At 42.9% G+C, this 12,887-nt stretch overlaps 1 protein-coding gene across 4 annotated transcripts in view; it reads left to right on the top strand.

Annotated features, from left to right (window-relative positions):
* ADCY5 (adenylate cyclase 5) overlaps positions 1-12,887 on the top strand; it is a 250,104-nt gene that overhangs the window by 187,614 nt on the left and 49,603 nt on the right. For all 4 annotated transcript variants that reach the window (XM_074301403.1, XM_074301406.1, XM_074301405.1 and 1 more), the window contains exons 4-8: positions 2,010-2,121; positions 3,337-3,464; positions 5,493-5,651; positions 7,310-7,451; positions 11,664-11,804. In XM_074301403.1, coding sequence (XP_074157504.1) covers positions 2,010-2,121; positions 3,337-3,464; positions 5,493-5,651; positions 7,310-7,451; positions 11,664-11,804 — 682 coding nt within the window. The remainder of the gene's footprint in view (positions 1-2,009; positions 2,122-3,336; positions 3,465-5,492; positions 5,652-7,309; positions 7,452-11,663; positions 11,805-12,887) is intronic.

Below are 12,887 nucleotides of genomic sequence, written 5' to 3'. Positions count from 1 at the left end.
TGTATGTTTTGTATTTTATGTATATTATATATGAGATATTAAATACATGTTACATGTTTATATATGTAATTTGATTCTCAGAACAAACCTGTGAGTTAAATGAGGAAACTGAGGTTTCAGTGACTTGTTCATGATCACACAGGTAGTTAAATTTTATTTTTTAAAATTTATTTTATTTAAAAAACAGAGTAAGAAAAATAGAAAAGGAATTCAAAACAAAATTAAACAAAACAAAAGAGAATATTGTCATGTGCCCAGCAGAACATCAGGGAGGATTCAAAATATGTAAGAGATAGTTAAATTTTAGAGGTGGGATTTGTACTAGAGGTTAGAAAAAAGACAAAACAAATAGAAGACAGATCCCTCTGCCTCTGGTTAACTTACCACCTTTTTAGGGAGGCTGAATCTTTCTGCAGAATTGAATTAAGCTTACTTACAAAACAACATACCCATTAGTACAGTGTACACGCAACACTGTTTGAGCCAGAAAATACTGAAAGGACACTAGTGAGAAGATTCCAGGGTTAAATAGGACAGGCTTCCTGGAGAATATGAATTGGTTCCCTAATGGACATTCATCTCCTCCCTTAGCCTTTCTTTCCTAAGTACCTCCCTAAAGGTGGACACCTGGGGCCTGGTCTGGAGGCCACTGTTAGGGTGCTGCTGGAGCCCATCTGAGCAAGGGGCCTGATAGCCACAGATGCCATTCCTACACTGCTCTCCTTGCCAAGGAAAATGGGGACCCCGCTGTGGCCTGTGTAGGAGTCCCAGCCCTGCGGCAGAATTGCTCAGGGTCATTTAGCAGTCAGGTCCAGGAGACTTTAGACAGGGCAGCTTGGGCAGGATGGTATCATGTCTTGAAAGCCCAAGTGTGTGAGCTGGAAGGCCTGGGGACTGGTCCAAGCTGTTTCTGTTATTACATTGGCCAAGGCCCCATCGCTTCTTAGCCCCAGACTTGTCACCCCTTGAACAGAATAAAACTAAGTGGTACAATGGAGGGGGCACAGGGCCTGAGCTCATACCTGGCCCCAGACATTTTACTATATGAATAATTCTGGACAAATCAACCTTAGCTTCTTCCTCTGTCAGACTGGCATAATAGCACTTACCTCTCAAGGGTTGTTGTGAATAAAATGAGATGATATTTTATAAAACATTTTTGGTAATTTTAAAGCATTTTACAAATTCTAGCTCTCACCATCATTATCATCATCAGTTATTGCTAATTATTTGTATCAAGGATATATTATCTCATATGATTCTCAGAATTCTTGAATTAGACACTATTGTTATCCCCATTTTATAGATGAGAAAATTGAGTCTGGGGAAAATTTCATAAACTTCTCTGTCATCAAAAATCTAGTAAATGTTTGAGGCAGGAATTAAACTTGTTTTCTAAACTCCAAGCCCAGCATGCACCATCTAGCTGCTTCTTTTATAGAAACCTGTCCCTCTTTCTTCTTACCTCCTGGTTTTAGGATGAAGAGATAATGCATGAGGTAGATTTTGGGGGAAGGGTAAGAGTGGTCAAAAATGCAAGTATTTCCCCAGATTAATTGCCCTAGAAAAAAGGAGAGAGAAAACAAAGATAAATAAGACTCTTTAGGTAACAGAAGGAAGCCGGTTCATCCGGTCCTGTGGCCTGCAGTTCCCTTTAGCTAAAGAGCTATTTGCTCATACAAGCATTTATTAAACTCCTGCTGTTTTCTGGGCACTGGATAAAGCAGTGGAAATACAAAAATAAAAAGGAAAAAATCCTTGATCTCAAAAAGCGTACTCAGCTGGGGTACAGGAAGTAGCATGTACAGAGCTGTACAGTAATAGCCTCTGGTCTCATTCCTCCCCCCTCCTCCTGCCATCCCTGCCTCAGGTTTCTCCTGTATGTTCCCCACCAGCCTAGATCCTCTCTTCCCCTCAATCCCACGCAATCAGAATTGCTGCCCCCATTTGTGGGGCCTCTTCTCCTGGGGTCACCTTTCTCCTTTCTTCCCTCCCTTGTGTCTTCCCAGCATCCTGTTTGCAGATATTGAGGGCTTCACCAGCTTGGCTTCCCAGTGCACAGCGCAGGAGCTGGTCATGACTCTCAACGAGCTGTTTGCCCGTTTCGACAAGCTGGCCGCAGTAAGTGACCCCGCAGATCTCCTGACCCAGAGTGACCAGGATGGTCTCCTCCCAAGTCTAAAGCCTTCTGGGACCCTACAGGAATCCCTGTCAGTCAGGACTCCCAGAAGCTGTGTTTAAAAATGTGGCTGGAGAATCCTAGCCCGAGAAAGGGGTTGGGACGGGGAGAATCAGGATGGGGAGAAAGGAGACGTGAGCAAAAGGCTCAGGACTGTTGGAAGGAGGAAGGTGCGGGCAGGTGCTACAGTCACAAACTGGGACCGGTTGTTCAGATGTGCAGACAGGGTGAGATGGGGGGACTTTCAGCTGCCACTGTACACACAGAGAGTGACAGGATCACAAGATGACAGAACCAGAAGACTGAAGAGCTGGAAAGGTTTTGGGCTCATTTTTACAGATGGGGGAAATGCTAAGCGTCAACACCATCAGCCAACTCATGATCATCTATAGTGATGGGAGGGGGCGGCGCTGTGGATAGCCCCAGTCACAAACCCAAAGTCGCTTGGATTTATTTGGCTTTGAGTTGACTGATGGATTGATTTAGCAGCAGATTGGCCTCCCTGGTGGGGTTTGGCTCAGGAGGAGAAAATGAGTCTGCATTTTTCGAGCTAGAAGTGCATGTGTGGAGCGATGGCAGCATGGAAGGAGGGAGAGGGGAGGAGGTTGGGATGTTTGATTAGATAATCCTCAAAAGCAAAAGGAAGAGTTGAGTTTTAACCCTAAAGGAGCACCCCCATTAATTATGTTGGTTTGTTTTATATAAGCTCTCCCTAACTTTAGGTCTTAAAAATGCATTCCCATGTTTCCCAAATATATTTAAATTATGGAACCCACCTTCTTTCGAGTAAGGGAGCCTTGGAATTATATTTATTATCAATCACAGAATTTGAGAGCTACAGGCAGTGCCTCAATAAATGAATGTGTTAATTGTTCTTCCCTAATGCCCTTTAGATAAATGTGTACTAGGTGGAGGGAATGTACTTGGCCAGTGTTTCAGGCCCATAGCTCTGTTCCAGGCTCATGGGACTCCCTCCCTCTGCCCCTCGGCTGATAAAGCCGGCTGTGCTGGCTGTGACTAGGGCCTGATCTGGACTTAACTGCCCCTAAAAGGCAAGTTATTTTGGCCATTACGTGGCCATTGGTTTCCTGCTCTTCTCCCTTCCCGTCTCTATTGGATTAGAAAAATAATATATATATATATTTTTTCTCCTCTAGGAGAATCATTGTTTACGTATTAAAATCTTGGGAGATTGCTATTACTGTGTCTCTGGGCTTCCTGAGGCCCGGGCTGACCACGCTCACTGCTGTGTGGAGATGGGTATGGACATGATTGAAGCCATCTCGTAAGTAGAGTGTTCCCAAGCGTGGGGTCAAGGGGCAGCGGGAGGCGGAAGGGAGGGGTGCCATAGATAACAGAGGCAACTTTTCTGCCCTGCTCTTGATTTCTTTTCTTTTTGGGATGCTCTTTTTCTGGAGTCTGGTCCCATTCTGCCTCAGTGAGCCCTTTTAGGTCAAGAATGTCAGACAAATAAAATCTTTGGAGAAGCAGGGAGATGAGACCCCATTGAAAAGACAGACCTAATGCTGAAAAGGGTAATGACCATCTGAAATCCAGGGTTATCCTAACCTTCATTCGAATCTCTAGATAGGCAGAAGAATAGACACGATAAACTCTGGGATTTCTTTCACACACAGGAGTTCTTGTGACATGGACCAGGCAGGCTGATGAAACCCGTGGGCCCCTTCTTAGAATTATGGTTTTAAATGTATAAAACAAAATACAGATTATAAAAGAAACCAATTACATTGAAATGTAGTGAATTAATATATGTTTTTAAGTTCAAGGATTCCAGCTTGGAAGCTCTGATTTAACCTGAAGAATCTTTGAATTTATAGGATCATAAATTTAAAGCTATTAATAGTCATTAAGTCCAACCCCTTCATTTTTCACTTAAGGAAACTGAGGGCCAGAGAGGCTTTGCCCAGTTATGGAGAAGTGATTGGAAAAACTAGAATTTGGGCCCACGTTCTTTAACCCCAAATGTAAAACTCATTCCATTGCATCCCAGTGGTAGATAACCCACCCTGGGGATATTGAGCCAGCTTAGCAAAGAGAAAAACCTGAGGAATCAGTAGGTATTGGGAATGTAGTCCATTACAGAGCAAAGGAAGGTGACTAGGACTTCCTTACTTGATTTGCAGAGTGCTATTCTCCATGACAAGAAAATTGATTGATAATGAGTCTTCCCTGCTGTGTCAGCCTCTCGCTGTTGTCCTGGGAATCACTAATTTCAGTCGCATGCAGTAGCTGTATTGTCCAAGTCAGTGTAGTGTGCTGTCCAGAAAGCCCTTTCCAGAGCAGGCTGGACAAGGCTTGTCCCCTCATGCAGCTTCCTGGGAGCAGGCCCCACTTACCTCAGGAGGGGACATCTCATCTTCCTCCCAACGGGCATTTTTCCGCTCCCCCAGGCTGGGGTAATAGCTCATAACCTAAGAAGTAGAAGGGACCCAGAGATCATCTCACCCTATCTTTGCACATGGGGAAACTGAGGGAGTTTAAGTGACTTAAAGGCATAGCTAAAGTGACAGCCGATTTTTGACTTCAAATCCAGAGGCAATGAGTTGACATTAGTTCCCTTCCACCCTTCTCAATTACCATGCTTTGCCAAGGAGTATTTAAAGTATATCTCTCTTTTCCAGTTTATTGGGAAGAAGTGGAATGGTTTGGCTACAGTTAAACAACAGATAACCTACAAGTAATTTCTTGTGTTTGCTCCAAGAGCATTAGAGGGATATTTTTTGGTAGCTGCAAAATTCCCTTCCAAATGATTAGCTCCAGATTATATTAAAATGAGTTTGCATTTCCCAAATGCACCCTAATTGACCAGTGAAAAACACAAGCTAGAAGTATTTGGATTAGAAGGAAAAGATAGGGCTCTAAATTAAAATTTTTTCCAACATATTTGTACCTGTGCGTTGATGCACTGCACCACCTTGTGTTCGTAGGTGGAAAATGCAGTTTCTGCCATTTGAGAAGAAAGCCTTCTCCCGAATAAAATAACAACCCCATTTCTAGGTTAAGTAGTCTCAGTCCCTTTATCTGGATAAAACCAGGGGAGTGGCTCCTCGATTTCGGTTTTTTGTGACTCTCCCCCATTATTACATCTATTTTTCCTCTCCATCCTCAGTTCTTGTCCCCTTGCCTTTTTCTCTCCTCCAAAGATTCAATTCTTGACCCTCCCAAAGCCTTAGAATCACTAGAATTTGGAATATTAAAGCTTTACTTAAAAGTCACCTGTCCAAGCTTCCCAATTTTCACAGGCGAGGAAGCTATTCCCTCACATGCTTCCTTACCCACCCTCCTCCTCCAGGTTGGTCCGAGAGGTGACCGGGGTGAACGTGAACATGCGGGTGGGGATTCACAGTGGTCGAGTACACTGCGGAGTGCTTGGACTGAGGAAGTGGCAGTTCGATGTCTGGTCCAATGACGTGACCTTGGCCAACCACATGGAAGCAGGAGGCAAAGCCGGGTAAGTGACCCAGCCTCGGTCGTCGGTGTTTGGTCTCGCCAGCCGGCGTCAGGCAGTTCCTCAAGCCTGGTCCTGTCAAGTCACCATCCCCGTGAATCTGAGAGGGGTAGGGATGGGCGAGAGGAGGGAGCTGCTATTTCTAGGGATGTCACAATATTTGGGAGATTTATTCATTCCTTCATTTAGTCAATCGGAGAGTATTTTTTAAACTATCTTCACCATGCACATCTCCAAGATTGATTACTGAGTTGTATGGCATCCAGCCCCAGCCCCAGCTCAAGGAGCATGGAATCTAGCGGATCAGCGGTAGGGAGAGTGGTGAGCTGGTAAACAACCCGCAGTCTCCCAATGACTAACCAATCATTTATGATCAATCTGCATTCTGAACATTGTGCCCATCACATTCGGAAATGGAGGCAATCAACAAAGCAAGACATCAGACCCTGATTTGTAACATTTGATGATTTCTGAGAGTAGAACTGAATTGGCTTTCTGGCAGAAAGGATGGCCTGAGCAAGCTGAAAGTTCAGGAAATAGTACATGCAGATTGACTGGGATGGAAGGTTCTATAGGGCAGTAAGGGGAGATAAGACTGGAAAGGTTAGCTGGGAACACACTGTAGAGAGTCTGAATGCTGGCTAGAGAGCCTAGGCTTATCCCCCTAACCAGTACTTCCCAAACTTTACAATGTCAGAAAATTTCTCAGATCCCCATGACAGTAGTTACTGTTAGTATCTGTTGATTGAGAAACTATGCAGTGCCAGAAATTACTGTGAATTTGGCAAAGTTTTGTAGTTTATTTCTAAATAGAAATACATATAGATGCAATATTTATGATTGATTCAGTCTACAAAAGGCGCGTTTGCTTCCTTATGGATTCATGGACTACTTGCAATAACTCCGCGGTCCCCAGGAGAGCCATAACTCACAGGTGTGGAATCAGCGCTCTGGGCTTTAGAGAGGGGCGTGACCCAAGCAGAGTAGTACTTGGGGAAGATGAGTCTGGTAGCAACGCGTAAGGGTTGTGTGGATCTGGAGTTAGGAGGCTGTGACAGTGACTTAGTTGTGGGGTGGAATGAACGTTAAGGAGTTAGTAGGAAACAGAAAGGAGGAACAGTTGGGTTACTGAGTTGAAATTAGGATTGGGATTGAAGTTAGAATTTCACTTAAAGTTTAGGGGGTTTAGGTCAAGCTGAAGGTTGTGGAAGTGATTTAAGGCTCATGTTAGTTCCAAATTGCACATCAGATGGACGTGGCTCTTCTCAACAACGAGGTGATTCAGGCCAGTTCCAATAATGTTGTGATGAGGAGAATTTAGAGAGAGGACTGTGGGAACTGTGGGTCACAATGTGAATTTTCACTCTTTTTGTTGTTGTTCACTTGCATTTTATTTTCTTTCTTTTTGATCTGATTCTTCTTATGTAGCAAGATAATTGTATAAATATATGCCTATATTGGATTTACATATATTTTTACCATGTTTAACATACATTGGATCATTTACCATCTACGGAAGAGGGTGGGGGAAAGGGGGGAAATTGCAGGAGTGAATGGTGAAAAACTATCCTTGCATATGCTTGAAAATAAAAAGCTTGCATATCAGACTCCGTCTTGCCGTGATCTTACTCTCTTACCCGATTGTGTTTCTTGGACTGCAGGCGCATCCATATCACCAAGGCCACGCTGAACTATCTCAATGGTGATTATGAGGTAGAGCCTGGCTGTGGGGGGGAACGCAACGCCTACCTCAAGGAGCACAGTATAGAGACTTTTCTTATCCTGCGCTGCAGCCAGAAGAGGGTGAGTAGGGGAAAAAGAGGCAAAATGAGTTCTTGAGAGGGGAGGGGGCAGCCTGAGACCCCTAGATCAGAGTTGAAACTAACAATATAGCAAGCCTTGCCCATCTGGAGCGAGAAACGTGCCTTCTAATTAACTCTTTAAGGTAAGGAAAGAGATTCCAGAACATTATCCTGGGGCGACTAGAAACAGACTCCAGAACACTTCCAAGGACTGATGTGGGCCATGGGATAGCTCTTCTGGGGTGTGACCCAGAGGTGAGATCTGGTAGCTTCCTATTTTAACTAATTATCCCTGGTAACTAGGCATTAAGGATAACTAAGAGCAATTCCAAATTGCAGTGCCCTGGAAAAAAGCCCTGGTCATCCCCCACTAGTTCTGCTTCTGCAGGATTCTCTTCATAGAGCCTCTTCTCTTCTTCCTCCTGTTTCCTTTTTAAATGGACATGCATGGTGATGTTAAGCCTAGAGCACTGTGTAATTTTCTCTATCTAATTCAAGAAAATACCATCCCACAACATATATCTTAGAGCTGAAGATGGTCCAATGAAGGGCAATTTAAATGGGGGGAGAGGAGAGTATAATGCGAACTGCCCCCAAACAATCAGAAGTACTCAGTTTGGAAAGGCTAGAAGACCTAAGGGGTTTGGAGTAGGAGAACATAGTCCTGTCCCTTAGATCTCAGGGTGTTAGAAAAAAGGGGCAACCCCCTGAAGCGTTTAGGAGACTAGACCTAGATACAGGAAGACCGGAGTGTGAATTCTGATTCAGACATCTAAGTGCCGTGTGACCATGGGCAGACCACTGAACCACTCTCAACCTCAGGTTCCTCATCTATGAAAACAACCAATGATAATAACCCCATCTTACTGGATTGTGAGCACAGATGAATGAATGATGAACATTTATTAAGCACTTATTATGTGCCAGACATTGTGGAAAGCACTGAGGCTCCAAATGCAAGGAAGAAAGGCAGGAAGGATGGATGGATTTATTACGTACTTATTCTGTGCCAGACATGTTGCAAGTTCTTTATTTTAACTCATTTGATCCTCACAATAACAATCCTGGAAGTTAAATGCTATTATTATTCCTATTTTACAGCTAAGGAAACTGAGGCAGACAAATGTTAAGTAACTTGCTCAGGATCATACAGTTAATGTATATATATATATATTTGAGATGGATTTGAATTCAGGTTTTCTAAACATACACACACAGTAAGATGGATCAGTCTGGCTAGAGCACTGGGCTGAAGTCAGGAAGACCACATATTAGATATGTGACCTTGGACAAGTTACTTAACCCTGTTTGCCTCAGTTTTCTCATCCATCAAATGAGCTGTGAAAAGAAATGACAAACCACTCCAGTATTTTTTCCAAGAAAACCTCAAATAGGGTCAAGAAGAATTGCACATGACTGAATAATAAATATATTGTGTGTGTGTATATGTATGCAGTATACAAAGTGAGTGTGTATATATTTATACATACATAATATATATGTGTGTGTGTGTGTGTGTGTGTGTGTGTGGTGTAAAGTGCTTTGTAAAGTTTAACTGCTGTATAGATATTAGCGATAAGTATTTTTGTTATCAGTGTTGTTGGAGCTTAAGAAACTGGTAAACTGAGGACAAATAAAAGGAAGTGTTATTTTACACTGTAGGTAAAAACTGTAGAGAAATTATTATCCTGATATAGGGACATTTCCATTCCCAAGGTGAATCAGATCCCCTGTTTCATTTCATTAAGTTCATGAAATAAATAGCAGAAAGTAACATGCCCATTTGTGCCAAAAGTTGGGAAAAACACCACGAGGCTATTTTTAAAAATCTAGTGGTTTTGCCCTAAAGGCCAGAATAGGGGGAGTATTATTTCATGAAAGCCCACGTACATGTATCTATTGTGAATCTCTCACTTGTGGAGAGACCTCCTCCCTTGGGCTTATGTCTTTGTCTCTACTCCTGTATCTTTTCGTTAAGTAGTTCTTGATCTTTTTCCTCCCTCTTCATATTCTTTCCTTTCCTTTCCCTTTGCCTCTCTGCTTTAATTCCCCATAATACAGAACTGAAGTAATAGTATTTTTATCTACCCTTATTTAATGCCTTTCTATATCCTGGTCTTAATCTGAAAATCAGTAAGCAGTCTCTTTGCCTCCTTTCTCTTCCTCCTTCTTCCCTCTCCTTTTTTTCCCTCTCCTCTTTTCTTCCCCTTCCAACTCTTATGGAAACTTTTTGGTAAAAAGACAAAGATGCTGATTAAGCAGCAAACACATTTGGATGCTTAATCTGCAAAAGTGAATTATATAAATTATATAAATCATATAAATCATACATCCTTTTATGTATTTGTAACTTTTCACATATTTGTAACTAGAAATTTCTCTTAGTTTCCCAGAAAGTTCTGCCCCTATTTAGGGGAAGGGAAGATTAGCAATAATGATGTCCCACAAAGAGGGTCATTATAATTTTTTAAATCTAGGAAAGAAAAAGAAGTCCAGAAGGAATAGAAAGGAATACAATTCTAACACAAACCATAAACTTTATTTATACACCTTTTTTTTTAAAGTAGCATAAAAATGAAGCATCCAGTTTCAATAGAGAATCTTCTTTTTCTGTTCTTCTAAATACATGGAAATGTTCTTTAAGGTTTAGAATTTAGAGATGATTTTGATGATGAAAATATGAGAGATATGGAAACGTGGACAAAAGCATTTGCAAGAATGGAAAGATCTTCAGAACTTCCTGGGAAACTAAGAGCAATTTCTGGTTACAAATATGTGAAGTTACAAATGCATAAAATAATGTATGAATTATATAATCCATTTTTGCATGTATTTGGGGCAGTTCAGACCTGGACCTAACCCATTCTAGAAGCGTGGGTAAATACGCATTTGTGGCAGATCGCAGTAAATTGCATCAGAACTGAAGTCCAGGTCTCCAGAATGTCCACTTTCTTCCGTGGCCCTCCTTGGGTTAAGATGCATTTAGTAGAGCAGATAGGGCATATATTCTAAAGACCAGGATATGGATTGGACAGTTTACTCACGGGCTTGAGTCCCTTTTGTTTCTTTTCCCTTGGTTACACAGCTAGCCTGGTGTTGGATTTGAATTCAGGTTATTCTAATTTCAGACTTAGTGCTCTAACCACTGAGATATCTAGCTGCCTTGTATATGTTGGGGTTGGGGGGGAAATGGGAAAATGTTGGGACTTGAGAATAGGGGGAAGACCACCAGGGAAGAATTATGGATTAGAGAAAAGAGTCCTGGCAGTCCAGCTTCTAATACATCATACCCCAGTTTCCTCATATATAAAATGAGTGGATTGAATTAACTAGCCTCAGAGATCACTTCCAACTTTTATATATGAACTTATATGCTTTAAAGCTACTTAAGGCACACAGCACCCTCACCCTACAAATGTTTTTTTTTGGGGGGGGAAATAGCCCCTAGAGATGCTTCCAGGACAGCTGGGGGAGGCAGGGAGGGAGAAATCCCAGCCATCCTGCCCTTTTCCTTCCTAACAACAGCCCGGCTTTTAAGGCCATTTTCACTGTGACCCAACCAAGCCAGATGGAATGTGTAATTTGAAAGTCTGGTGATTAAGGCTGCTGGATTGGGGAATAGAAAGGGGGCGAAGGTTCCCAGAAGGCAGAGAAACATTTAGAATGTCACTGGACCGTTGGGACCTTTGGGTGGGGAGGGAAAGAAGGAAAGCAATTGCATTACTCATTCCTTCCATCCCTAAGAGATAAAACTTAGAGCTCGGAGGGACTTTAGGCATCTTCTGTTTCAGAGGTTCTGAAATTTTGGGGGGTCCTGGACCCTGCTGTCTGTCTAGTGAGACCTGTGGGCCCCGCTTCAGAAAAGTGTTTTTATAAGCCTAAAGCCAATACATAAGATTACAAAGGAAACCAATTATAGTGAAAAACAATTATCAAAGCAGTTTTAAGTCAAAGTTCATAGACCTCAGATCCAGCCCTTTGCTATACTCCTACCCACAAAAGTGGAGGACAGATGGATATGTGGATTACTGTGCAGACAAGTTTAATGAAATAAAATAAGCCAAGGGATCAGGAGAGAGAATGGGACTATGTATGTAGGCAGTTAGGAGAAGGGTCTCCTCTTTTTCTAGTCCTCAGATATCAGGAGCTGCTGAAGGGGGTGGTATCCAGGTCCCTTCTGTGCTCACGCTGATTCTAACTGCTTTTTCTCCAGAAAGAAGAGAAGGCCATGATTGCAAAAATGAATCGCCAGAGAACCAATTCCATTGGGCACAATCCTCCACCCTGGGGCGCCGAGCGGCCCTTCTACAACCACCTGGGGTCCCACCAGGTCTCGAAGGAGATGAAGAGGATGGTAAGTTACCAAAGAGATGGCCATGGAAATTGGGGGAGGGAAGGGGAGAAGGAATATTTATCAGAGAAACAATAACAATAGTAATCCATTGCATTTATAAAATGCTTTTGGTTTTTTAAAGAATTCTCACACATATTACCTTATTTTATCCCCAGTTCAACCCTACAAATAGAGAACTGGGATTTATTCTTCTGACTTTATAAGACAGGTGGGAAAAAGGAAGAGAATAAAAATTTAGTGAATCTGTGATAAATGCTTCACAAATATTAACTCATTTGATCTTCACAGTAACCCTAGGAGGTAGGTTCTATTTGGTGCCCATTTTACAGCTCAGGAAGCACTGGGTAGAGAGTGGTGGGATTTGGTAATTTTCAGTCCTGGATTTTCTGTGCCCCGATTTGGGTTTTTTTTGGCAGAGGTACTAGAGTATTTGGTCTTGTCCTTTCTAGATCATTTTGTAGGTGAGGAAACTGGGGAAGATGAGTTTAAATGATTGCCAAGGTTACACAGCTGGGACCTGTCTGAGGCAAAATTTGAATTTGGGTCTTCCTGACCCCCCAGTGCATTACCCATCATGTTGCAGAGAAGAAATCATATGTGAGAGAGACCTTGTCCCAACCCAGAGCCAACGTGTGACTCCAGACTGAGGACTTTTGCTTTGGAGTCACATGTCTTTGTCCCTTCCCCCTTGGCAGAGCTCGGGCTGCCAGGCTCGGGCTGGGATGCCAGCTGTTTGTTGGCAGCAGTGGGCATTTGGTGAGGTTTTTCTCCTCCAGTCTGGTGGGGAGAAACACGCCAGGTGTTGCCTGTGTCTGCTGCATTTCCCAGGCAACTGAAATTTCTCGCGAGACCCACTCCTGCTTGGAAACTGCCATGGTGATGCTCGCCAGTGCTTTCTGTGCCTTGGAAAGGCCCTAATCAGCTGGAGCTCTCCCTCAGCGGGGAAGGGAAGACCTGAAAAAACCAGGAGCCAAAGGGGATTTATTTACTGGGCTCTGAAGCCTGTTTCACCTCCCCGGGGCTGGGGGAGTCAGTGTGCATCCCACACCTGCACCATTCAGAGGGACAAGATGAAATGGATGT

Source organism: Sminthopsis crassicaudata, chromosome 3, assembly GCF_048593235.1.
Source record: "Sminthopsis crassicaudata isolate SCR6 chromosome 3, ASM4859323v1, whole genome shotgun sequence".
Classification (NCBI taxonomy): domain Eukaryota; kingdom Metazoa; phylum Chordata; class Mammalia; order Dasyuromorphia; family Dasyuridae; genus Sminthopsis; species Sminthopsis crassicaudata.
Note: the sequence above shows the minus strand (reverse complement) of the source record. Positions and strands in the feature narration are given on the sequence as shown.